This window comes from Ixodes scapularis, unplaced genomic scaffold, assembly GCF_016920785.2.
Source record: "Ixodes scapularis isolate PalLabHiFi unplaced genomic scaffold, ASM1692078v2 PGA_scaffold13__105_contigs__length_92229423, whole genome shotgun sequence".
In the NCBI taxonomy this organism is placed as follows: Eukaryota; Metazoa; Arthropoda; class Arachnida; order Ixodida; family Ixodidae; genus Ixodes; species Ixodes scapularis.
This window is the reverse complement of record NW_024609839.1, coordinates 1,021,713-1,049,697: the sequence shown is the minus strand read 5'-3', so window position 1 is coordinate 1,049,697 and position 27,985 is coordinate 1,021,713. Positions and strand designations below refer to the sequence as shown.

The window sequence follows — 27,985 nt, the reverse complement described above, 5'->3', positions numbered from 1 at the left end:
TCAAAAATTTGAATATTCGCACGATCCTTGTTCCTCGAGATCAAGAAGTTCAATAAAACCCCAGTCATATTAAAAAGTATGCCTGTGTTTTCTGCTGCGCAGTGTATGGTCATCCACATGCTGGAGCACGGGCTGGCTTCCAAGCAGGCCTGCGTGTGCCTGCGTGCCTTGGTGCTGGCAACACTGGAGATGAGGGACGCGATGGGCAAGTTGCTGCCCGAAGTGCTGCAGCGGCTCGCGCAGGTGTCGGCAACACTGGCGGTGGCCGTCCCGGTCCTCGAGTTCCTCTCAAGTATGTCGTTGCCATCGCCCAAACGCTTTCCCATTGCCATTTTATTTAACAATACTGCAGGCCCCGCTAGGGCCCCGGCAGGGGTGGACGTGTAATACATAGTTCAGGACATAATGAAAAGGGAAAACTTCAATACAATGAAACAACACTCTACACCAAAAAATAGCAAAAATAAAAAAAAATCAAACTGTCAGGCTTGTAGAGCTCGTAGATGTTCAAGAAAGTCATCCGGCGATGAGCTGTCGACGATCTCTTTAGGGAGCTCATTCCAATCGGCTATTGTTTTTGGAAAAGCGAGTTTTTGAAAGTGTTATTGTTACTGCGATATGGTTCCAGCAATCTACCGTGATTGAATCGCGTATCACGACGCAAAACAGGTGTTAGGTAGGGGGAAACGTCAACCTTCAGGTGTCCATGGTAAAACAAATATAACAACCTAAGTCTCAAGTGTTTTCGACGTAAATGAAGATAATCTAATTGAAGTGTGTCTAACATTTGTGATGGACTGTCTAATCGCCGGAATTTATTGCAAACAAATCTTGCTGCTAGTTTTTGTATTTTTTCTAGTTCTTCGGTGTTCCTTTGTGTGTATGGGTCCCAAAGCACGCACGCGTACTCTAAATGTGGCCTTACTAATGTTCTATAAGCGCTAAGTTTAATAGAGAGCGGGGCTAACGGTAGCTTTCTTTTTAGAGACCACAGAGTCTTGAGGGCATTGGAGCACACATTGGAAATGTGAGCGTCCCAACTCAAGTTTTTAGTAATTGTCACACCAAGGTATTTTACTTGCGTTGATTCCCCAAGCCTAACGCTGCCAATTGAGTAAGGAAATGTTTTTACTGTCTTTTTGTTTGTTACTCGGAGCACTGTACATTTATTCAAATTTAATGGCATTTGCCACTCCTCGCACCACTGGAATATGTTTTGAAGAGTTCCGTTCAGTTTAATTTGATCATCACTGGATTCTATTTCTTTATAGACCACACAATCATCAGCAAAAAGCCGTATATTAACCCCTTCACCCACAGTTTCAACAATGTCATTTATATAAATAAGAAATAAAATGGGTCCGAGAACCGACCCCTGCGGGACGCCCGATGTGACCGGCAAGGGACCTGAAGAGTGGTGGTTAATTTCTACAAATTGGGAGCGATTTGTAAGATATGAATGAATGAATTCTTCTAGGCTGCTTCTCATTCCTATTGCGTAGAGTTTTTGTACGAGTTTGTTATGCGGTACTTTATCAAACGCCTTTGCGAAATCTAAAAAAATGGCGTCAAGCTGCTTTCTTTTATTAATTGCTAGCGCGAAATCGTGGAATACTGTAACCAGTTGGGTGACCGTCGACAGCCCATGCCGAAAGCCATGCTGTGCACTGGTGAGCAAATTATTGGTTTCCAAATAGTCCGTAATATGTTTGCTAATAATATGCTCGAGCATTTTACAGCTAACAGAAGTAAGAGATATTGGCCTGTAATTACACACACTTTGTGCATCTCCACTTTTCAATACCGGCACAACGCGTGCACAACGCCAGTCTGATGGAAGGGTCCTTTTTCGCAATGACAAGTCAAAAATAATGTACAAGTAACGGGACATCCACTCGGCGTAACGCCTAAGAAATGCCGACGGTATGTTATCTGGTCCACTTGCTTTTTTAATATCCAGATTAAGCAAAAGGTTAAAGATACCCTCCTGACTCAAACAGAGCTCCCCCATCATCGAGCGTGACTCACTTGCTTCATTGTCTGCCTTTGGCCTCTGAACACTAAAAACAGACTGAAAGTACTGATTAAACACTACCGCAATCTTTTTAGGATCAGTTACTTGGCAGCCGTCTACAGATATACACTCAACTTCTTTTTTCTTTGTCCCAGATAAGAACTTCCAGAACTTACTGGGTGCTTCTTTAAGAATGTTGCCGAGAGTGCCCGAAAAAAATGTATCCTTCGCAATCCTGATTTTTTCTTTTAATTCTAGCTGCATGTTGGAAATATCTGGACTTTCCTGAGGGTGGTTCCGCCTTTTCCGCTGAAGCCTACGTTTTACTTGTATTATCTCCCTCGTTATCCATGGATTATTTCGTCGTGATTTTTTTATTTTATCTGGGATGAACCTGTTGATGCAGTGATTACAAATATTTTTGAATATGGTCCACAAGGTGTCAACCTCGCATTCTTGGCTAAAATAATCAAAATGAGTTTCCAAATAGTCCAATATACTAACATCATCGGCGGCGTTGTAATTTTTAACCACACATTTTTGTGTTGCGTTCTCATGACTGGTTTTTACAAAGCTTGACGTGAAATGCAGTAACTTATGGTCCGACAGACCGTCTTGCACATCCACAGTGTAATCCGATATCAGGCGCCCAACAAAAATTAAATCCAACATAGTCTCTGTTGTGGAACCCACTCTGGTCGGTGATGAGACTATCTGATTTAGATCGCACGAAAATGCACAGTCCAGTAACAGTTCGGAATCCCGAGTTTGCAAACCTGTTGGTCTCATGTTTGGCCAATCAATGTGCGGCAAGTTAAAATCGCCGGCTAAAATTAGCCGCACACGATCATTACGAAAACGAACCAAGTAATCACAGAGATCTTCTATAATTTTTATACTGGCATTAGGGGGTCTGTAAACAACACCCAGGACTACACTGTTCCCATAAAAGTCTATTTTGCACCATAAACTCTCGTGGTTGGGTATGCCTGGCAGCAAAAATGCTTTTATATCAGCTTTTAAGACAATAGCAACACCACCCCCTCGAGACGGCCTGTCGTTCCGATATATTTTATGAGTTGGCGGAATTATTTCACTATCATCTATTCCTGAATGCAACCAAGTTTCAGTTATCAGCGTTACGTGAGGGTCCAAGTCAAGTAGCATGGTTTCAAAATCTGTTAGTTTATTCATAATACTACGTGCGTTAAAAGACACAAGGCGAAACACTTCTCTTGACTGGCGTCATGGCTGGTCGGGCACAGGCGCGCTTTTTGTAGAAAGTAGAACGCGTGTCTGTTTGACATCATCCCAAGAGTAAATATCCCCATTTATATGGAGCCTGTCACGTACTAAAAAAACCTTACCGCCATTTCTTTTGTTAGGCATTGCGCTCTCCCATAGCAACTTCCTTGTCCTGAGCGTTTCTTTTGAAAAGTCCTGCTGGACAGAAATCTTGCTTCCTTTCAATCGATTACAGTTTTTTAGCACCGTCATCTTTTCTTCGTAGTCCCCGAAGTGCAAAATTACCGGCCTTATCTTTAATCCTTCTTTCCGACCAAGCCGATGCATCCGGTCAACAGTTTGAACTGTCACTCCCAACGTAGACTGGAAGATTTCAGTAAGGACGTGGTTTCTAAGCGATGCCGCGGTTTCTCCAGATGTTTCATTCAGCCCAAAAATAACAAGATTATTCCTTCTGGACCGGTCTTCTAAGTCAACAAGCCTATTTTCTTGTAATTTGATTGAACGCTTCAGTTCACCGATTGCCTGCGGAAGGGGAGCGGTTTGGGCGTCTGTTTGTGCAACGAAAGCACATCCTTTTCAACCTTATCCAGTCTAGTCAATACGTCCTTTATGAAGATATCCAAACTCCCTTGTTTCTCCCTGATTTCCTTAATGTTATTTCGTATCTCCGCTTGACCAGCAAGGAGCTGGTTAAGTATTTCTTCAGTAGTGGGACCAGGGTTCGACTCTACATCCCCCGACAAAAGCAAGAGCGATAAAAACAAATCTTTACAAAATCCGGCAACTTTTCTAGCAAGGTGTCGTGGACTTGGTGACAGGAGCAAACAACGATCATCACTACGATAACATTTTGCAGGGTACTGGTGACTAACCTGAAGTATGAAGAAAAGACGCGTGTTTAGCGTCCCTGCCATGGCGAAGTCACCAAGTCCACTGGAGTGCACAAGTTCGTTACGCCAATTTATAGGGGAGGTAGTTGAAGGGACACTCCGACGATTGGTGGCGTCCTCAAAGCTGTACTCTGGGGGGCGTTGTCCGTGACTTGCCGCATCATCGCTGACAGTATCTTGTATCAGCACCGGGTTGTTGTAGTCGTTCGCGGTGTCGCTTGCCACACGCCACAGAAAAACCTGAAGTATGAAGAAAAGACGCGTGTTTAGTGTCCCTGCCATGGCGAAGTTACCAAGTCCACTCTTTGACTTCTGTCATGATGGTGTGCCCCACGTGCTTGTATACGGGGTGTCCCCCCAGAAAATAGTTTTTTTGTTTTACTGCAAAAATTAACTATGTGTTGCCAAACGCTCATTCTCCACCCAAATATAGCGCTATTGCTCCGAACCAGGTGCCAAAGTTTCAAAACTAACCGTTTTCTTATACCAAAGTTGTAAGTCATTTTTTTTAAATCTTAAATGGGAAAATATAAAAGTGTTAAAAGCCGACTGGCACCATTTGCTGAAAATGGGAAAAAACGGGCCCGATTATCCCCATTAAATTTTTAGAAAATCACTTATAACTTTTGATTGGAATTAGCCTTCAAACTTTGGCATCTGGTTCAGTCAGTGACAGGCTGATAATGGCAGGGAGAAGCTTTAGTTGTCCCGCCCTAGGCGAGAGTATGGTGCCCGAAATCCACCTCCGATTGGTGTGTTTATTTTTCTATTCTACCCACGCATCGAAAATGGTCCCGAAGTGGTTACAAATCACCGTAGAGTTAATATAATAGTCTAAAGGGAAAGGTTCCACGCGTTAGGGCTACCCGGTACCGACGGGACGTGGAGGCGGCCGTCGGCGGTTCTGAAGGGCCGACGACGCCTTAATATGCACGGAGAAGTAGCGAAACATCACCTGCAAGGTTTGTACTTCGTTGTTTCCCAGCTTACTTGGCTGGAAAACACAGGAATCGCGCATCGTGTGAAACTGATTGAAGTCGACAAGCGACTTCAATCACGTCGCTCGTCGTCGTGATTGACGTCGCCAAAGTGCCAAAGTCGCTCGAGCAACGAGGCAAAGTCGCTCGAGCGACTTTGCCTCGTCGCGGCAAAACAAACATGCCTGACTTTTCGTCCCCTTTCTTTCTTCGGTCTTCTGCCGCTCTCTTTCTCCATCCATCTCTTGGGACTGTCGATGCGAGCGACCGGGATTGGCTGCATTCTGCTCCCATCTTTACCCCCCCTGCTAATGACGTCGCAATCCCGTCGGTTCAGCGTAAAAATTGCGGAAAAAATTGCGGAAAAAAATTAAGTGACGTCACACACATCACATGACTCCATTTTTGCCACTAAATTGAGTGGAAAATTTATGGATGAATGGGTGGACGGAAATACTTTTGAGATTCGGGGTAGCATTAAAAAGCATTTCATGCTTTATAAGCGCAAGAGATTGTGAGCGTCGCCGTCGTCGCGTCGTCCCGACTCCCGACTGCCAAAGGTTCCACGGACCGTCGAGCCGGAGAGCGACCCGCAGCGGAACGAACGTCTGCCACATCCGCCACCGCCAATAATGCGACACTTCTGCGTCGTCGTCGGGCGGAAATCGAGGGACCACTTTTTTGGACGCGGCAAATGCACCGGTCGAAGACGCGTTCAGACACCGTTGCTTCAGCTTCCTGTCTTCGACAATGCTTTGGCTTCCCGTGCACCTTGAGTGTGCACGGCCGAAGCACGGTGGAAGGAATGGAGCCCGCACCGGAGGCCGGGCACTCCAAATACACATCGTGCTGTTCTTAGTTCGTCGGCAACTACAGCGTACCGACGCTTGACGCAGGTGCAAACGGATCCCCCACTCTAGGTTTTTGTACGTCTCAGTTAAACTCCTTTGCTGGAAACAGGAGCAAAGCGGTCTTATTTCTCCTTTGTGTCTCAACACGGATTGCGTCCACGGGCCGATCACCGAGGAAAATGCGACAGAACGCCACGAAATGGCGTTACAAAATGTGCGACAGAGAATTCGTGGGAAACAAAAGAATAGGTAATTGACAGGAGTGGGACAGCTGCGCCCGTTGCACCGTTTCGATGCATTTCTAATTTTCTGCACCTGGCGGTGCCAGAAGCGTGGAATTGACCAAAATTGTGCCACGCTGCTCGAAAGATAATTGGCGACGCTGTATTTAGCGGAAAGTGAAAGCTCGATTGATTGGCCTGTATCTCTCCATTCGATGGAATCGAGGTGTACATTTGTACATCCTAGCCATCGTACCGTCACGTCATACATCTTGCATCCTACGTATGGTGTGATGTAGCATGTTGCCTTATTTTTCTAGGTCGTGCCCCTTTTTTTTAACAAAATTTGTTTCTGAAGCAAGCTATTTTTTTGCGTGCAATTTCAGATATTTTACAGAAAACTTCTATTCAGTTTTTTCCAACACTTGTAGTACAAACCTAATTTTCTTGAATTGTAACTCGTGGTACAACTGGCTAAGGTGATCTTGTGAAATTATGTCACACTTACCCTTAAGGCTCAACAAAATGGTTTTACAGCAATGGCTGTTATGGGCTCTTCCCACCACTGGGAATAATGTCCATTGTAGTAGTAGTAATAGTCGTAATAATTGTAGTTGTTATCATTGTTGATGCTGTAATTGGCAATGTAGGGCATCCATCACCGACGTTGCCAAATCCTTGCAAAAAAATCGCCCACTGCCCGCTGGAATTGAACCCAGGTCTGCTGTGTGTGAAGCAGGTGATGTTTTTCTAGTATCCAATAACCGCTTAACATGCTCCCTGAAAAAAAAAAAAAAGTAGCCTTTAAAAAATTGTAGCACTATCTGTGCGAAGAGCTCGTGCCGGAAGACGCACTTTCATGCAGTCCTGATCGAAGAAGAGACAGAAACTTTTGGAACAAAAGAGAACTACACAAAAGCGTTCGGAAAAAAAGTTACAAATGTCTATTATCTTCCGAACGCTTCTGTTCATGCATCCCACTGCTCCACGATGCATGAACACGACGCCGATGCCCAGCGACTTCGCCGTGACGTGTTGCAGCTATTGCTGGTATTGTTCTGTGGATTAACACAGGACTCCTCAATTTCTTTTTATTTTTAGTGCCCCAAGAGGCAGTTTTTCTGCTTTCGAGTTGCTCAAAAACGCAGATTTTCCTGCTCCTAAGCTGTTTCAAAATGCAGATTTGTCTTCTCCAAAAGTTGCTCTAAAACCAGTTTGGTTTGTCCCAACCCTGAATCGAGAAAGAAATTAGCGATAAATTAAGAAAGAAGGAGTAAAATTCGGGCGTCCCCAAAATGAGCATAGGTCTGGCGACATCGAGGTTTCGAGTCCGACGCTCTATCAATGTGCCAAGGGGGAAGCTCGTGAAGCAGGAGTTTACTTTGCTCTGCCCATGGCAGGAACCGTGCGGGTAACCACACGACCACATCGTACGACCATGTCATGCGTTTTGGCTTTACGGAAAATTTTAAAGATCTGCTGGAGGGTGAAGGAAGCGAAAACTATCACGTTCCGTGTTTGTTAAACTTTCTAACTGAAGATACAGCCTTCACCGAAACGAAAGACCCATTTGAAGCGCTTGGCCAAGACAGCGAAGGGGGGGAGTGCGCTTGTGCTTTTGAAAAATCCACGTTGCTCTGAGGGAAGGGAAGGCGCTTCGTCCGATTCAGTTTGGTTTGATAACGTGGTCAAACTGATTTTCTTTGGCTACGTCTCAAGCTTTGCTCCCCCCACAGCGATACAAAACTGTCCCCGGCGCATGCCGCACCCCCACCAGCCACCGTCTCGGTGGGTCTTTTATATTGGTGGAGACTGAATGTTGTCTCTGGGTTCTGCTGCTCTCTTTCAGACCTCATCAGGATCCCGCAGCTGTACGTCAGCTTTGTCGAGGAGCAGTACCGCAAGATCTTTGCCATTGCTCTGCCATACACCAACCCCGTCAAGTGAGTGTGCACAAACATTGAGCACCGTTGTGCCAAACGTTCCAACTGAGAACAGCAGGTGTATTCACTGGTGCGTCGGTGCACAAAATAAGTGTGAAAAATGTCTCTCCATCATTTGAACTAGCCATACATATTGTCTAACGTAGTAATGTATGCTTGCCATTATGGGAAGAAGCATCAGTTTTGTGCAAAGAAAGTGATCCATTTAAAAGAATCTTAAAGGGACACTGACAGGGTATTTATGCTCTCGGAGGTTTTTAGTTGTACGTGACATATGAGAGTCTAACTTCCCAAAACAGAATTTGCGGCTCGGAATTCAGTTTCTTTACGCCCGAAAACAATTGATCGAGAACTGGCCGGTTTGAGTCGCGCTCCCTCTCTTCTCCGTGGTCACGGGCCGTTTTCTAAGGTTTAGACAGAACCACCAAATTTAATCAAAGTCGTGGGCCATTGAAAGCACACACTCAATATTAAAAATATAAAAAAAATATGAACCATTTTTTGTGGCTAAAAAGCATAAATACAGCCTCAGTGTCCCTTTAAAGGACACATGCAAAGGAAAAAAACATTTTTTTTTTAGACAGCTTAGATGGAAAAAGGATGTCATAAAACGATTTTACAACAAAGAAAAAAAATTTTTAGAGATATATTTACGGCGCTATACGAATTTGTAGTTGGCGCTCGCGGGAGCTGCCGCTGGTCACGTGGTAGGCCCGCGCGCCGCCGCGCTGCGTCGCTGCCGCACGCTGAGCGTTGTGCGAACGCCGCTTCAACGCGTTTCTCCACGCCGCCGTCGCCGCCGCCGCCACACAAGTCCGTCTGCTTCGGGGCGCCGCCGCCGTCGTCTGACCGGCGCACAGGTCTATCACGTCTGCTTGCGCTTTTTCAGGAGTTTCCTTTGGGCTCTAAAAGTTACTTATTCATCTTAGTTTTTTGTTATACATCAAACAAAGATGAATAAGTTACTTTTAGAGGCCATAGGAAGCTTCCGAAAGAACGCAAGCACCACGTGATAAATAAAGACCAGTCACGTGATAAATACGGACCACTTTTCCGCGGTGCCCGCGGGCGCCAACTACAAATTCGTTTTGCGCCGTAAATATAGCTCTAAAATTTTTTTTTCTTCGTTGTAAAATCGTTTTATGGCGTCCTTTTTCCATCTAAGCCGTTTAAAAAAAATGTTTTTTTCCTTTGCATGTGTCCTTTAAAGAAAACCTTAAGTATTATGGGCCATAGAAACTGTGTAAGTCAACCGTCTATAGTTCTGAAGGTATGCATGAAAACGTTTTTCTCTTGTGAGTTTTTGCTGTTCTTTTGAGGGGTGGGTGGTCTAAAAGGGGTGGAGTGCTGTTTTTTGCTCTGTTCACATCGCCTTGACGGGGATTATCATGTGGGGTGGCTTGGCGGCAGGTGTCTGCCATTGGTACGGTGTCTAAGTCGGAGGTCAGTCTGTCTGGCTGAGTTTCATCAAAACTTTGTGGCGGCGTGTCTTTTGTTTTTCTTCTTTTCTGCCCGTGTGGACGGCTATGTATTGCTGTTCGCCACAAAGACAAAACGTACCAGCTTCCTCACTTGTGGTTCCAGAGTTTGGATGCAGCTCGCTTGGACGCAACTGGTCTAGAATGCTGAGCATCAAGATGAGTGGCATTCACCAGATGAGAGGAGGCTCAGACATAATGCAGTTCCCACGGGATTTTGAGTCAGTCTTTTTCGAAGACATCTCGTGCCATGCTGGAGCACTCGTACACCTGGAGTTGACAGGGAACGCAAAGTTCAACTTCCTTGTGGCACGACCTGTTTTGTTTGCCCTCCATCCTAAAGCTGAAGCAGAGTTTGACCGACTTCAGGAGCAAAGGATCGTGGAGCCTACACAACACTTTGGCTCCGTCGGTATTGGTGCGTCAGTATTGGTGCAAAAAAAGGACGGACACCTCGGATGCTTTTCCCCCACACAACACGCCGGTGTGCGAAGCTTGCAGCGCACGACGACCACCTTGAGTACCGGGCTGGGATGTTGCGCCAGAACACCGACCGAAGAACCCTATGTTCCGGCGACATCCCAATGTCGGGCGCCTCGTCGCAACCACCCCTAACAGCAGAAGTTATAGCGAAAATTACACTGGAGGATGTCATACTCTCAAAGCTCTACACAGCAATATAAGAAGATGCGGTGCAGTAGCTGAAAGGTGAGGACTTCAAACCATGCCGCAGAAGAGCCACGGAACTGGCCATTCATCGGGGTTGCATCACGCGGGAAACAAGGGTCGTCATACCTACAGCTGCATGGAAGCATGCCGCTGGACATCAAGGAGTTGTAGCTACGAAGAGTTGCGCTCGAAGCTACTTGCGGTGGCCAGGCTCAGATGAAGACATTCAGACAACTGTTTCATCTTGCGATCCATGCCAGCGTACACGGAGGAACCCGGCAATAGCCCTGATTCCGTCGTGGCCCCGACCGTTAACGCCGTGGCACACTCTGCACGCGGATTTGGGGGTCCCATGGAAGGACATACTTTCTTACTGGTGGTAGATGCCTTTAACTAATGGATGGAGGCACGTCGAGTAGCTGCCCTTAGTCGGCGATTCACGATTCCTTTTTGAGATGTTTGGTATTCCATACAAAATGGTGTTAGATAACGGAACAGCTTTCGTCTCTGCCGAGATTGGAGCATTGTACGAGAACAATGTAATTCGGCATTTGGCACGTAATGTCTGCCCCGCACCGTCCTGTACTGACAAGCAGGCGGAACGATACGTGGGCGAACTCGAGAAGGTGCCGGCATGAGAGCCATCTGGATCGGCGAATCTCCGACTGTCGCGATTCTTATTCCGTCAGCACCGCACAGTTCACCGGACGACTAACATCACCCCGGCGAAAGCAATGTTTGGAAGAGAATTACTGTCTCTTCTGGATCGTATTATACCCACAAAAGCAGCACCAGTAGCAACGGAGAAGTTACGGAGAAACCGCCAGTTGCAGGTGGTTGAACAAGCCACGATCCGACCGAATGGATTCTGGGCGCTTTAGTAACGAAGTTCAACCAACGCTCATGGCTGGTAGAGTGTGGTGAAGGGACAGTTCGCCGGCACTCAATCCAGATTCGAAAGTGGAACTATGAACAAGAGAGTAACGACCCGTCATCTGAAAAACCTGCGTTGCGTAAATCGACATGAACGAGATGCCCACTTGTAAGGTACAGCAACTCCTCATAGGGGGAAGATGTGTCATGTCCGCTCGAGGGTCCACCATTAGCACCCCCCAGCCCTCTGGACCGAACGAGAAAAAAGGAGACGAAACTCACTCTTGCGCACGATCGTGGGTTCGATCGGACACCATCTTCTGCGAATGATTTGAATACTGTGTACCTTGGCGTGACATAATCTAAGTAGACATTTAAATATTAAACCCACTAATAAGCACCTCGCAAATAAACCCAGCTGTGTTTCAGATTTTGTGTCGTCTTGGCCCTATTATTTTTGTTCGGTTTAGGTTTTAATGCTAAAATTGGTCGTGTTTTCGCAACTTTCAGTCTTTAAAATTACAAGTTTTTCGGATAATTCCAAACCCACATTATTCTTGCCGGTGAGCAGTTTTCAGATTTTGTCCGATTTATCCGAAAGCTTGGAACCCTAGCTATTGCACGTGCTACTTGAACTTGTGTACCATGTGCGTAAGAAAAACATTTTGATTTCCAATGTTCAGATGTAATGCAAGGAGGGTGTGGCAAACATATCGTCGACTCCTGTCGACTTTGCTATAACCGGGTTCGACCGTAATACTACGGTGCCTGAAAGGTATATACGACCGGTGTGGTTACCACGTCAGAAAAAGTGGTTCCTCGATTTTCGTCCAACAACGTCGTAAAAGCATCGTATTTGTCGCCGACCGCAATCTTGGGGGCATTACAGTGGTGGCGGTGCATGTGGCAGGTATGTGTTATGTTGCAGGTTGCTTTCTAGCCTGACAGTCCTCGAAAACTTAGGCAGTAAGGATTAGGGACGCCGCGACATTGGCAACACTTGCATTCTCTTGCAGTTTTTTTTAAGAACTTTTACGCCCAACCGTTGAAACCGCGACACCGGGCATCGTTGCACTCCGTCTTTTGCGACGTCATTCGTCACCACTCCAGGACCTCTTTTGATGCACGGGCGGGATAGGACACCAAACGCAAATGTCGAAAGCTGAGATAATTAGGGTTTGCATCTCGCGTGCCGCATCGTGCTTGACTTTTCTGTGCGCAAGACCGACATCTCTATTTCGTTTTCTTTGCAAACGTGCGTGTTGTTTGCAGGTTCAACCGCTTTGTGGTGGCGCTGGCTCATCACGTGATTGCCATGTGGTTCCTCAAGTGCAGAATTACCTTTCGGAAGGACCTCGTGCCTTACGTCATCAAGGTAAACATGCATCGACTTGGGTGTCCACTCCGACGAGCAGTCAGACTCTGAAGACTGCACTGGAGCTTGGAACTGTTACATTTTTTGGTTTTATTTAATTAGGCTCGGGAAGGTTGGGAGAAGAGCCGATAGATCAAAAGCCCATATGGGAAGGGCTTCGAACACCGGGACTAAAGTCCCATTCGCGCACCTGCATTTCCTTACGAGCGAGTTCTTGCGATCTCTCGTGTTCCTAGGAAACTTATGAACATGGAACGAGCGTAAGTACCTTGCTTAGTGGCTTTAGTCGAGCGTGTCGATTAATTCTCTGTGCACCGTGTGGAAAAGCAGCTTCTCTGTACTTTTCCCCACAAAGATTGCTTCGTAGTCGATCTACCGCGTTGCCTCGCTAAGTGTGGCTCGTCGTCTGTGCTTAGAACCTCAAGAACAACTTGGAACTCCATGTGGAAGACGGCGGCATGGAAGACACAACGCAGCGGAAGAGAAGCAGTAGCCTCAACGAACCCATGGCGGTGGCGGCCGCGTCGCGCAGGTAACGCTGGGTTCCGTCCGGCGCATTACGAGCCGTTGCTCTGTCGCACAAATTCCATGTTTGTTTTTCTCGCATTGCTTTCTGTAAAACTGGTAGGGGGGCATACGGTGGAACTTCACAGATCGAACATCCTTGTTATTAGTTCTCGGGTATAAAAACGGCTTCACGTATGCCCTCAAGTGGCGCATCAGTTCATTTTTGGTAGGTACACAAAATGGTGCACGCTAGTAAGCAAGTTGTAGCGATACAATTCTAAATGTGGATGAGTGATGCCTCTACTTTTATGTTGAGCCTGATAGCTCCTTTCGTTTGCGAAAATATGTATGTTGTTGAAAACTTTGTTTTCAAGCAGCACAGGATAGATTGAATGATAGCTGGGGAAACCGATCCCCCTCTCAACATTCCTGCAGTGAAATAATTGGGAGGATTACAAACTGTGCTAACCATAATAGATGCTGTTACATAGCACTGCATCACTGGATGGCTCAGCTGTGCTGAAATAGCATTGATATGGAAAACATTGTATAGGTGTTCAGAAGTTTGAATGACCTAGGGATTTTAGGGACTCTGCAAAACTCTGAAAAGATGCTGGAGAACCCCTGGGGAGCTCATAGGGATAGTCTAGGGAATCTCTTGGGGTTCCAAAGCCCATTTTGGTGAAAACTCGTTTACTTCGGCTCAGGTGGCACCCTAACTGGTTTTGAAATTGAGCTAGAAAACTTTTGTGCAGACTTTATCGATGTGTTGTGTTTTGTTGCGAGTCTTCGGCGCCTCTTTTATTCACACGCACGTCCCAAACCTTGCTAACTCCCCTTTTATTTGGTGTGTGTGACGAATTCTTTTGAGCATTGCTATGACTTTTTTTCTTTTCAAACTCACCTTGCGTGTTCAAGTGCACGTTTTAATAATGGCATGTCACTGGAGCTTTTAAGCTCTGAAAAAAAGAAATTTTAACTTGCCTCGTGTGAAAAAATGTGTGTTTTAACACAGTGGCATGTTACTTGAACTCTACTCAAAGCAAAATTCTAATTTACTGCAGTTGCTGGACGTATAATGTGGGAATGTGATAACTGCATTTTGAACATTCAGTTCCTTTTTACTCAAATGCGCTAACAAATTGCATATACTTCTTTCTTTTTTTCTTTTTCGGGGCAAGCTTGGTGCAGCACAGTTCCGACGTTTATCAAACTTACCGAAATGCCTCCTATGTCCACCACTTTACAATGGTGAATTAATAGCAGTTCCCTAACAAGCCTTAGATGTAAAAAGGAAACATTTTAGTAGGGGTGCACGAATATTCTAAATTCCGAATATCAGTAGAATACTTTAAATATTTGATTCGTATTCGATTCGAGATTTCACTATGGGGCACTTCGCAAATATTCAGCCGCAGTTGAATACTCGACAGAATGATGAACATTAGGGCAAAGCACGAATACGTGCTCTGCGGCAATTGCCACGGTATTTAATACACTATCGTCATCTATCCAGCAACTTTGAGCCAAAAACTTGTCAGCGACACGAAACTGTAGGTGCCCGCAACAAAGAAAACACCGTGCCCATGCAGATTCACTTGCCCGTCTGTACCGACTGTGTCAAAAAAGAAAAAAAGGAAAATACAAGTAACAAATATACAAAAGAAATATACAGTCGCTGACCGATTTTTTGGACGCTGATTTATTGGACACATCCGATTATTCGGACGTTTCTGCCAAACCGTCACTTACCCTATAAAGTGGGTGTATAACATTGACAGAATTTTTGAGATGCCACACAGCTTATTACTCTATATTTCAAACATAATTTGCTTGATTCCCTCAATTTACAACCACAAAACAGCCGCCGTGATAGCGCCGCGAGCTTAGTCGCCGCAATTTTGGTTGTTTTGATTTTGCCCTGTAGCCTCGATATTACGTCCTACGCAATAAGCAACCTGAATTGAGGCTATAGTCGGGTTTTCCGGTTCCGCTATAGCCAACAGAGCCACCATCTTATGGTTCTTCCAGTTCTTCTCGTGGTCCGTGTTTTTCAAGCGCAACCGCGAGAAGAGTGGCCGTCTGCCGTTTTTGTGGTCTTTGTGAACAAAGGTTTTTTTTTTTATAGGCTTAGTACTGAAGCGAGTTTGGTGGAGTAAACGTTGGCTCCAAATAGTGCCAAATGGTGCCAACTTCAACTTTGCTGTTTGTGCCAATCAAGGCACCAACAAAGCACAGCACCGTGATTGAACAGATCAACAAACAAGGAAAAGTGAACCATATAAAGCGGAATTTGCACAAGGACTTAAAATTTACATCAAACAAGTGGAAAGTGGCCAATACACAGCGAAATATGCGAAGAAATTTGATATTTTGGGGGCTGAGATAGATTTTTCGGACCGCTTGATTATTTGGACAATTTCGGGGTCCCCTCCGAGTCCGAAAGATCGGTCGGCGACTGTATTAAGATTCCCAGACGACATGAAGGCGGCGCGTCGGAGTACGCTGGTAGCTGCACCAAGGCCCGACTAACGCAGGGCAGTCAATGCGTGGCTGTCTCTCCGTGGCCTGTGTGTCTGCCTGTGTGTCTGCCTCTTCCCTCCTTGGTTCTGAGTGGTAGGTGCCTGCGTTTTTTTCTCCCTTTTTTCTCTTCCCTCTTCCCTTCCACCGAAACCCTCACCTGCCCGCACCTTTCCTCAAACGTCCTTCCACCCCAAAATATTGTCCTTTGTTCTGCTACTCCCTTCCTGAAATAACCTTCTGCACTAACATCCTCCTCTCTGAAAATTCCACTTTGCATGGAAAACTTTTGTTGTAAAAATATTTTTTGCTCAAAATCTCCTTCTTCGAAACCTTTGATACACCTTCAACACCCTGTTTCTCCAAATAATTTATTTACTGAATACCCGCTTTGCCCAAAATATTTTTACTATAATCTCTCCTTCTTTGCATTTATTTATCCCCAAAATCCTCTTTGGTAAAAATATTTATTTTTCAAACGATTTATTACGCAAATCCACCTTACCCTTAATTTTTTCCCCAATACCCTCATGAAAATACTGTGCCAAATACTTCTTCCCAAAACCTTCACCTTCCTGTAACCAAAAACTTCCTTTCCTCTGTGCCTGTTTCTGCCAAAAACTCTTTCCAAATGTTTCGTTTTCCTAAAATCCCCATTCTCACCACATTTGCTTCCAAAACACATCCTCCAAAATTCTCCCCTTCCCCTTTGTCTCCCTTTTGCAAAGCTCGCATTCTTTCCCATCATTCTATCTCCAACACTTCTTTCCTTCGCCATCCTCTCTTCCTGAAAACGATATGTTCCCCATATCTGAAACCTATCCCCATTGGTTTCCTTTTTCAAAACCTTCACATCTTTCTCCATCGTTATATCCCCGAAACTTCTCCCCCGTGCCATCAACCTATCCCCAAAACTTCTCCCCTTCCTTGTTGTCTCCCTTCCCCAAAATCTTTGCCTTCTTTCCCATCATTCTATCCCCATAATGTATTTCCTTCACCATACCCTTATCCCCAAAACTTCTTCCTTTCCCCAAAACACACCTTCCCCGTATCCGAAACGTCTCCCCCTCTCCGAATCCACCTCTCTTTTCATTCGGTTGGCTTGCGCCCCTGCATGGCCTGCTTCGTGGTTCCCCCCCTCCCTCTCCCTTCTCCCCCTCCCCCCGACGCAGCCGAAGCGAGGTGCGCCACTCTGTGGCGAGCGTCTCTTACGCCAGCGGCTCTGGCTCTTCTAGCGACATGGTGAAGCTACAGGAGGAGCTGCTCGAGACCTTCGTCGACCTCATGTCTCAGTACTGCTTCGGCACCTGCTCCTCGCAGCCGCACAGGTGAGTGGCTCGGCTCCGTGTCTAACTGCTTTGCTTGGAATGGGTCCCTAAAAGTGGTCCCTCGATGAAACAGTTTTCTGCCCTGCACCACGCCAACATCGCGAAGGCAGCTGGGAAGTCCCTACAACAGCCACAGCCGTAGAACAGAAAATAAAACTCGCTTCCCCTTTCTTTTAGGGGTCCCACCCTCTTCGTGCTCCATTATTTCGTCATTCATTCTTTTGCGGTTCCTAAAACACTTAAGGGGGGGCACTACCCAGAAAAAAAAATTTCTGCAAAAAACGTTGATTTTGAAAAATTACATATTTACATTCAATAACATCTAGAGAGTATTCCCAGAAATTTTCACTAGTTTACGCTGCATAGTTAATTTTTTCTTTAAATTTTTTTTTCTGTCCACCGAAGCTGAAGAAAAGGTAGGGTTTGGAGCACTTTGAACGCAATTTTCTCCGTTCCACTTTTTTGTATAAATTCCATTTTAGTCAATCTATCGTTTGGTAATGGAAATACAGGGAAAGCTTGTTCTTCACTCTTCCTGACTGAAATTTAATAAGGAGTGCGGCGATGGAATTTTTTTGTCACTTTACGGATGTCTTTTATAAAAAATGTTGGCATTTTGTCGAAGACACAGAAGAACAAAAAGTTGACCAATTTTGCAGAAGAGAAAATTGGTAGAAATAAAGGACTTCTTACAAAAAGCTTTCCATAGCCACACCTCTGAGGCATTCTGCTACACATCTAGCAAATAAGAATCTTGAATATTGTGATAGTTTTTCGACGATAGATTAACTAAACAATGTAGGCATGTTCCTGATAAAAGCTGCCCCAATTTCCTTCCCACTTAACCGACAGACCTAGCATTTTGTTATGCACCCTCTAGCATGACCACCAGCATACCCTGTAAATTTCATTCATTTTAAGCCAAGGGTTCAAAAATTGACCCTCCTAGGGGTTGTGTCCCCTTAACAAAAGACAGTAAAGAAAGGGAATGCCCTCGTTGTTTCAGGACCGTTCCAGCGTGCTGTCCGTATTCGCGCAATGTTTTTTTTCTAAATTATGATTTTACTATTTTTTCTCTTTTTTTTTTCCTTCAGCTTCTTTAGTAGTTTCATTTTTGTTACCTGGCCAGGTTCTAGAAAAGGGATCATGAAAAAAAAGTGGCTTCAATGGATATTCAATTTGGGGCTTGCAAATTGTCTAGATAATCAACTTAGGTTGACAGACAATGGCTGTAAGGCTGCTGTTGATTTTTTTGCTATTTTTAAACAAACACGCATGTGAAGCATTTTTTGGTGCTCTAAGGAATTAGCTAAAGTAAGATGCACATTTCTTGGCTTTTGAAGACCTGTATCTTAAAGCGATCATGAAATGCTTATCCTACTTTGGCCAAAAATTAAGGGCTCCCAATTTAATTTAATTAATGTTTGTGGTCGGTTTGCCTTGCTGCGTACCCGACCCGGAGGAATAGCATGGAGCCAACGGTTTCAACAACAAGAAACAACCGTATTTACTCGCATAATGAACGCACCCCCCACAACGGGCAACAATATTTGGACTTTCTTTTTCCCTCACGTAACCAACGCATTTTCAATTTTCGGCTCCGCAAGTCTCGAATTGAGTCCAATTTAGCTAGCTGCCAAGCCAATTTTCTTTTGCCGCCAAGCAGTCAGGCTAAGTAAAGCCAAGCCAAGCCGCTCTCATAATGAGTGAAGGGATACTAGAAAGAGGAAATCAATGCGTAGGTTTTCTTTCTTTTTTAATTATCAGGGTGTCACCGACCGGGAAAACCGGGAATTGTCAGGGAAATTTTAATTAACGGTAAAAATCTAGGAATTGTGAGGGATATTGTCAAAAAGTGAGCCCAGTCAGAGAAAATTAGCCGGAAATGCCATCGAGTGCCCTGAGCAAAGACTTGAGGACTTGGGGGCAGAAAAATAGGCAATAAATTCTGCCTAGAGTGGAGCACGGGCTCTGTTCACCGGATGGAAAGTGTGCGACCCGATGCAAAGAGAAGAGCCGACAAATCCAGCCCAAGCCTTGGATTGGATTAGATTGAGAGCACGGCACTAGGCTAGATCCAGTTAGAGCTGCTAGGTTGACTAACAAATGGGAAAAGCCGCACACCCCAACCCAAGCTTTACAACGAAAGTATCCGAAAGTGTGCATCTGGTGGCCATGCTGCCATTCGGTTATTGACGTGTGTAGTGGAGCGTTGTGCTCTCAACGTGTCTCCGAAAGTGGCCTCTTTACTGACGATGCTGGCAGCAAGAAAGTTCTCATTTCATCCGTACTGGACGGACCCCGAATATTTCGGAATATGCAAGTTGGATTAAGCCCGTGCAAAATGATTCTCACAGTGCTCAGTGCTCAATGCCTTGTGTTGTAATGGCCTTATATATTTAACCACCTCTACAATGGTCAGGGAATTTCACCTGAAATTGTCAGGGAAGACCTGGAAAAGTCAGGGAATTTCAAAATATTTAATTTGCTAGACACCGTGAATTATCTAGCTGGAGCACATGGAGTGCTTGCAAGCTGTTCAGGTTTAAAATTACAAGTATGGAATTAAAAAAATTTAAGGCAAATTGCTAGGTGCTTGTGTTGCACATGCGAAATGTTCTAGCATCACAAACGTTTAGCGATACTTTGAGTCTCCAGACGCCTAGGTTCCCAGTTCTCTTCATCAGAAAGTTTAATGCGTACCAAGTGTACGCTTGATAGTTGTTCCTAGAATGAAGCGGTACAACCGTTAATCGGACTGATAAACCTGGCAACTTCCCAGAGCCTTCCCTTCTACATTCTCATGCTCCTCTCCCTCGGTGCGCACAGGTGGTCGAGCTCCTCCTTGCCTACCCCTTCGGTCACATGACCTCCCTCTTAATCAATCAGTGTCGAGCACCTCACCCCTCCTCTCCCATCCATCAACCAATCAGTGTCAACCTGCACGGCCACGCTTTTTTCCGGGCTTGACTTTTATGTGGGCTTCACGAAATGCTGAACAGCTAGCCAAAGAATGCTTCATGTTATTATTGAAGGTGGAAAGGTGTCATATCTTTTCCTTTCACTTTTATTTTGGTGCATCTGCTTTTGCCATATTCTGGCGGTTTCAGATTCCAAACAGTGGGTACCTGGCAGAGCTTCTTCATCGGGTGATAAGCACTCATCCTCTAAATTCGGTTGAGAAGCGTTAAGTTCGAATCGCAAAAACCGGCGCTTCGATTGCCACTACCGCCAGAGCAGCCCACACGCAAAGTGACATTCTTGCACGTATCACATGTGTGGAGTGTCTAATTTCAAAACCATAAATAGCCCCAGCAAAGCGAAACACTGTGCAAATATAATGTTTGTGGTTTGCCAAAGACATAAATAGTAACACCTCTTGCAGTGCACACTGTTTCGTGTTTAGGCGGGTACTTTTAAATGTGTAATCGTCACCGTACAAGTACGGCGACGACCGTCAATGCTTTAAAGGGACAGGGTACGAAGGTATGCTTTCCAATGTTTTGATTTGAACATGACCTATGAGATTGCAACCTGAAATTCATATTCTTTCCGGCCGAACATCGCCGGTCGTGAATTGGCCGGTTTCAAGCGCACTGACTTTTTCCACGGTCACGTGCTGTTCAAACCGATGCATACTAAATTTATTCAAAGTTGTGGGTCATCTAAGGCACACATTCAATATTAAAAATAGAAAAGAATGTGAACCCCATTTTTTTGCGGCTTCCAAAAGGTTGCAAATATGGTGATTAAAAAAAAATTGTTGCACAGATCGCAGAAAGTAGAGGTACATGTCATTCTCAATATGGCGACGGATGGACGGCGCGATGCCAGCGCTCGGCGGTCTAACGTTACAACAGACGTGGAAGTGCTACTTCGGAACTGGTTCGTGGTACCGAGCAATCAATCTTCAAACACAGAACGGCAAGGGGGGGGATACATGTACGAAACAATCACACTACAAAGGGTTCAAGCAACGTTCTTATTGTCGTTGTCCGCTTCACACGCCCGACAAGCGGAGGAATGGAAAAAAAACTGGGTAGAGAGCGATAGCCACGTGACTTCCGGCAACTCTCTCCTCCGAGTCTCTCCGTACACATGTTTTGGTTTCGAGCAGTTGCGCTTTTGTCTTTATTAAAATGATACGTGACTCTGTGGCAAAATACTGATTGGGTAGTCTTCTGACACTTTTACTGAATCGCCTAACAAGAAATTTAAAAAGTATTTTTTGAAGGGGTGTCAGGGCCCCTTTTAAAGAAAACGCTGCTGCTTGAAACCGGAACAGAAAGTGGACTGAGGAGGAACAAGAGATATAGAGGAGGATAAAGATACTGGAAGTCACGTGGATGTGCAACTTTTGTTGTTTTCAATCAACATATTTGCACATTTTTAGAAGCCACAAAAAATGGGTATCACTTTTTTTCTTTTTAGTATTGAGTGCGTGCCTTCGATGACCCATGACTTCGATTATCTTTGGTGGTGGTGTCTAAACCATAGAAAACGGCACGTGACCACGGAGGAGAGAGTGAGCGTAACTCAAACCAGCCAGTTTTTAATCGGCGGCTTCCGGGTCGAAAGAAAACTAACTTCGAGCCACCAATTGTGTCCTGGGTAGTTGCGCTCTCATACGTCATGTGCAAATAAAAACCTTGGCAAGTATAAATACTCTGTCTGTGTCCCTTGAAAGGAACTAGCAAAAGCGGGATAAGCATTTCATGGTCTGGGAAATAATTTTTTGCTTTGAGCAGATTATTCAATGTAGGCAAATAGTTTTATGGTCTCGTTAAGCCTCCTCTGAGGCACCATGAAACACACTTCTATTCAGTCTTGTACACATTGCTCAAAACAGTAATTCATTACAATTACTCTAGGTTAAAAAAGCATTCAATTAGATTTCTTTAAAAAAAAGTAATTGACCATTACTTGAAAAAGTAACTGTTACTTTTCTGATTACTTAGATTTTTAAAATGACTGATTTTCTTTTTTTCTGATCTGAAAAAGGGCCTTTTGTGCTCTCCATTATTGGATTAGAATCGCCAAACTAGAAACTGCTTATCTCGTCAATCTGCCTGTCGGAGACTCGGTTCGAGGATTCATTGACAGGAAACTTGTAAAAACAAAAGGCACAATGAAGAAGGGGTTGAAAAGATAGTAATGGCTACAAGTAATTTTAGTACAGTGGAATCTCGTTAATTTGAACCCGAGGGGGTGTCTGTCTGTCCCTTTTTGCCTCCTAGCTCCAGGGCTACCTCTATGTCTGACTAATACTAGGTATGTTTGAATAATGCAAAGTTTTAATTACTGGGAGTTTTTTCTCCTAGAAACACATAGTAGGACGGGACCTGCGTGTTAGTTTGAATTATCTGTGAGTTTGAATTAAGAGGGCTTGAATTAACGGGATTCCACTGTACTTGTAAAACTAATCAGAAAACTCTCGCATCTACATCCTAGAAAATGCAATCAAATTATTACAAAATTACCCCCAAAAATATTTGATTACAAGTAATTTGATTAGTAGTTGTAATGGATACCGTTCTGCTTCCACTTCAGCGAGGCTCTTTACAAGGAAACAAAAAAATTACACCATCTTCCCGAGGGGAACCATGGGGTGATGCGGAGCATCGTTCCATCACACTTCATCGGAAGAACGGAGTGGAGTCAACAGCGGTGAACTGAACGCGCGCAGAAATTAGTTTGCTCTTTATGTTTATACAGCCTTGATGGAGATGCGCCTCAACGTGTAATCGGTCTCTTAGCTGTAGATGAGAAATTTAGCCAGTGCAGTACAACCACTTACCTGGGATTTTTAACGTGCATCACGCAGTAGTGATCACACGAACGCGTACCAGTACGATACTCATCCATATCGAAACGGGCGGGGGCGGCGGGGACTCGAACCCAGGAGGTTCCCAGCGCAAGCTTTCGCTCCACGCTCCGAGCTGAGATGTGTTACCCCACTCGGACACTCCCTCCCCTTAAACGCGCGCAGCGCGCAACCGCTGCTTATATTCAAACTTGAAGGAGAAGAAACTAGAGGAGGAGTTGAGCAAGCGGGCGCGGTGTGAGTAAAAGCGAACGCACGCGAAGTGCACGCAGCTGGTAGAGAGAGAGAGCGGAGAGAGTAACGCACAGCTGTTGGAGAGAGGGAAGGAGGAGAGTTACGCATACGTAGTGTGAGTGCGGACTACGACGCCGCGAGACATAGACCCGAGCAAGAGACGCTCCGCATCTAAAATGTTTTATTATCCCTTTAAGACCTGACTATAGAATGATTGCCTGCTTAAGAAGTCCAATCAAAGTAAAAACTTTATAATATCGAGGTCCTTTCAGAGGGATCACGATAGTTTTCGACTTTGTGCAGCTTAGTCAAAGTAGAAAAATATCCATTATGGGTTCTTTAAGGCTGTTTTAAAGGAAGCTTTGGCAGCTTTATGAGCTACTCAAACTACCCAAGCACATTTTTGGTATGCCCAGGTTTTGCTTCTTCCGGCATGCTCTTTATTTATTTCTAAATTCAAAATAGCCACTGAGGAAATGGCTAAATATAACTTAATAAAAAAAGTTATTGTGACTTGTAATATGGTTTACTGGCTCGGATGTGCCTATTAAAGGTGCACGCAAGTGGATTGTGAGATTGTCCATAGTGATAACTCAATCTATGTGCCCTAAGCATTCTAAAAAATTCGAAGTTACGCCGAAGGGTGGCTGATTTCCTTTTTAAAAATCTAATCAAAGGTCGTGACACTCCCCTCTTTCTGCACCTTGGAGCAGACACCAGGGGGCACCGTAAGATGGCGTTCTCAAACAATCATTACTGTATTACATATCCTACAGCGATAGATTCAACGTTTTAGTCAAAATATAACCCAGAATGTGCCTTAAAAGAAAAATAATAGTGGTAACATTTTGAATCTCCGCGCCGTTAACTATTTTCATGGATAAAATTTTATGGAGGTGGTGGTGACCCGAGTATGTTGCCCCCGAAAGAAATTATGCGCGTGTATTCCTATTGCCGTGAAATTGCTAGCATGTCTCGCCATCTATAACCGGTCATTTTTATCGACCGAAGCCCAGTGAGCAATACGCCATCAAAAACAAGCTTCTACAAAAAGTATGAGTATTTTAATGCATAAAACCAATTTCGTTGCAAGTCATCTACTATCGGAATTCGGCCCGAGCTCCCCGGAGACCACGCTACGACGCGCCGGCGGCCCAGGTTGGAAAATCGTATCGTGGCTCCTTTAAAATCGAGAAAGTTGGGGGGAGAGGAGTGGCGAGTCGCTCCTTGAAAAGCCGCGGCAGACGTCGGCCAACGCCTTCACGCACACGCAGGTCGGCGACGTCCGAGTTCATGCTGAAGCAGGGTCGCTCCATGACCTGGCTGTTGGGCCACAAGATGGTGACCATCACAACGAGTGGCTGCGGGGGCCGCGCTTACCGGCTGGGCATGTGCGAGCGCTGCTACTGCTTCTGCAGGGACGCCCAAGACCAACCGGACCCCTGCCAAGGTGCGCCCCTTCCGCGCGTGCGATGGGCGGATCGGCGGCCGAGCTTGTCGTACTATGTGATGCTTAAAACAAAACTCTCTGACCGGTTTCTTTACTGTGGCCGAGAATGCCGTCTCTCGGTTTCCGCCCAGTGACGTCGTGGGAGCTTCGTGCTGTCGCCAGCGCCAATCCTGGTGGCGTCACGGCAACGCCGAAGCGTAAAACTAGGGCTTCAGCCCTCGAAACGAAAAGGAGGCGAACTCGCTAAGACAGCTGGCACGGATGAGCCTAGGGCCAGCCACACAGCTACTCGCATTGTGACGATCCCACCAAAATTCAACCTTTTTGTAACCTCCACCTCAACCTTGCGGACGAGCAAGGTAGAAGAATGACGTACACGATGACCTTTCGAGCAAACTCGAAAAGCTACCACCTTCCTCCTTGAACAAATATAAAGCCTGCGCGAGGGTCACTTGACATCGAGTGAACCCCACGACAGCGGCCAGGATTACAATAATTCACAAAATCCCCCAAACTACCTATTGTTGACGGACCTCCATGAGTTGTGGACGTAAACACATCAATGTGAACAAACCAAAAAGCCAAATTCGAGACGCGCTCGAGTGACCCTGCGCAAAAAGCAAATTCGCCATAGTGGTCACCACAAAAGAAAAAAGCCACTTACAACTATTTTGACTTATCCCTAACTTGCATCAACGAATAAGGCAAAAGACCAGGTGTGCTTCTTAAAGGGCAACTCCGCTTCATTTTTGATATTTAGAAAACTATGTAGCCCTCTTCAGTATCATATAGGAAGACCCCATGCCAAATATTACGATCTAATTCCGTTTATATATTTAATAAACTGGCCAGCAAACCTTCAAGCATGCCAAGTCGCTGAAATCTGCAAACTCTAGCGTGCGGCGCGAGCCGCAATCACCAGCGCAGTCAATGCCACGGAGTTAGAGCAGCCGACATTGAGCCACTACGTCAGAGGCATGTGTACGTCATCCTCACGTTTTGTTTGTTTTTACTTCTCAGAGCGAAATTGAACGATGACGTCATGAGTTTCTCCTCCCGATGTTGATCACCGTAACACTGATGCGATAGTTTGCGCTGCCCTGCGCGCTTATCGGTCTGTGTCTCCGCTCCCCTTCTCCTCTTTCGTCTTCTCCCCTTCCCCCTCTCCCCCGGGCCATCACCGTCCACGCCATGCGAAGCGACCTGCCCGCGTCCAATAAAAAAAACGAAAAAAAAAAGACCTGCCCGAGCGTCGCGTGTCCTGTTTCTCGCTCCCTCCCGAACGTCACAAGACCACGTGGTTCGGCGTGACGTGCCATGACTCTGACGACCCGAGACCAATGTTGTCTGACGCAACCGAAATTTCGGTTTCGGTATCAGCTGATGTTTAAATTGGGATTACACAAATAATATTCCACATTTCGCGAGTCCGAAGACGTAGCGTTGTTTAGTAGCGCTTTGTGAATTTGAATCACATGTAAGCCTAAATTTTTCGGAATTGAGCGGAGTTGCCCTTTAAGGGGGGGGGGGCGCTACCCAGAAAAATCAATTTCTGTAAAAACAGTTGAGTTCGAAAAATGTTATATTTACATCCACCAACATCTAGAGTATTTCTAGAATGTTTCATTAGTTTACACTGCGTAGTTAATTTGTTTATAAATTATTTTCGGTCCCCCGAAGTTAAAGAAAAGGTAGGGGTTGGAGCTGTTTGAACGCATTTTTCTCCATTTTACTTTTTGCCATAAATTTCACTTTAGCAAAACTATCGTTTGTTAATGAAACAAGAGAAAAGACTCGCTCATTGTTTTTCCTAACTGGAATATTATGGGCAATGCTACTGTGAAATTGTTTTTTTTTATCTTGTGGATGTCTTTTATGAAAGGATGTTAAGGTTTTGTTGACGACATAAAAGGCAAAAAAAAATTATTTGATTTTCCACTGCGATGTTAGCATAAAATAAATTACTTTTTGGAAATTTTGTTTCCACAGTTGCGCTCTCCAGGCATTCTGCCGCGGATCTAGAGTAGAAAAATGCTGAGTATTACATTAGTTTCCTAACGATAGTTTTCCTAAACAAAGTCTGTATGTTTCTGATAAAAACGACTATAACTTATTTTACAATTCATGTTCACAGATGAAACTTCGCACTGCATTCTGCCTTGTAACTGCCAGTACATACTGTAAATTTCATTCATATGAAGCCATAAGCTCAAAAGTTGACCCTCTGGGGTAGTGTCCCCCCTTAAAACACGAAAAAATAAAAAAATACTGAAATTCCCGACACATTGTTAGTAATTAGTAAGCATGAGTAGTGGCCCAACACGACTAGCATCTTGTCAGGCAAGAACTGGGTCCCAAAGACAAACGGCGATTGAGCATATAGCGTGTCTGGCACTGCAGAACAAATACTGTAACATCCCAAGATAGCCCACCAGCAATCGAGAGAGAATTGGGTGAATATAAGGAGTGGGCTAACTTTCGATGTGCAATCAAAAAAAGTTGAAACAGAAATTGCTATTTTTAGATTGCGTGTCTCTGTCAAACTTGTGATCATGGCGAGGGGTAATGAAGCAAAGATGACTGTACTTCCCAGTCAGCAATGTTCCCTTATATCCCGCCATAGCTAACTAGGGGCATTTACGCCAAGATCATCAATGATCCGAGCACTAAGATTACTAGGAGTGGGCTATGTTTCGGCGGTTAAAAGAAAATAGCAAATCAAGCCAAAAATAGGGGTGGGTTACCTTTGTGGGGCATCTCTCGGGATTTTATGGTAAATGAAAAAGCTAAAAAAAAATTCAGGAGGGGGGAGGGGAGGTACTGTAACACCCCCCTTAATGGGGACGCCCTGTTCGAACGCCTAGCTTGCCCACTCTTGAGGCCGGGTCCATATCACAAGAGCGAATGACATTTTAGCGAACGGCGACATTTGAGCGAATGGTCGTTTTAGCGAATAACGGGGGCACGCGTTAACCCATCCGTCGCGCTGCGCTTTACGCCGCTTCGCGGCGACAGTCTACGGCAACTCATTACAAAAATATGAACTCACTTGGCCCACCTGAAAACGCCGCTTCGCGGCGTCCGACTATTCGCTAAAGTGTCGTTCGATGAAACGTCGGCGTTCGCTAAAACGTCATTCGATCAAGTGAGTGCCTCCCCTTGAGGCCGGTACTGCGCCACACCTCAAAGGCAGTCCGACCTTGCGCCGTCTAAACACGAATGTCAAGTTTGTACTTTTTTTCTCCCTTTGTTTCCGAGCCTGTTCTTTCTTTGCTCCTCTCTACAAAGCAACGCGAGTTTTTCGGTATGGTGTATCATTGTCTCAGATATCCATTACGAGCTTACCACACCTTTGTAAATGCGTAGCATTTATAAGGGCCAGCTTTGAGCGCAGGCTTTCCTCCTTCACTGATGCTTGGAAATCTCGTGAGCCTCCAGCGCAGCCTAAGCACGGCAAAAGGCAATGAGCATGTGCCAGAGGTGAGAACGCCTCGTCGTTCTCACTCGGCGGCTATATGGTGGAAAATGTTTAATGAGACTGCAGTACATTTAGAATGTCATTGGGCATGCCATAGAAGCTGCC

The 27,985-nt window shown here is 45.2% G+C and overlaps 1 protein-coding gene across 2 annotated transcripts in view; it reads left to right on the top strand.

Moving 5' to 3' along the window:
- Positions 1 to 27,985, top strand: part of LOC8039200 (tuberin) — a 167,598-nt gene that overhangs the window by 85,817 nt on the left and 53,796 nt on the right. The window contains exons 21-26 of one of the 2 annotated variants that reach the window (XM_029982219.4): positions 103 to 292; positions 8,051 to 8,144; positions 12,437 to 12,539; positions 12,956 to 13,071; positions 16,802 to 16,894; positions 24,227 to 24,402. In XM_029982219.4, coding sequence (XP_029838079.2) covers positions 103 to 292; positions 8,051 to 8,144; positions 12,437 to 12,539; positions 12,956 to 13,071; positions 16,802 to 16,894; positions 24,227 to 24,402 — 772 coding nt within the window. Of the gene's footprint in view, positions 1 to 102; positions 293 to 8,050; positions 8,145 to 12,436; positions 12,540 to 12,955; positions 13,072 to 16,738; positions 16,895 to 24,226; positions 24,403 to 27,985 lie in introns of both variants that reach the window. The other variant, XM_029982218.4, reaches the window with a different exon arrangement.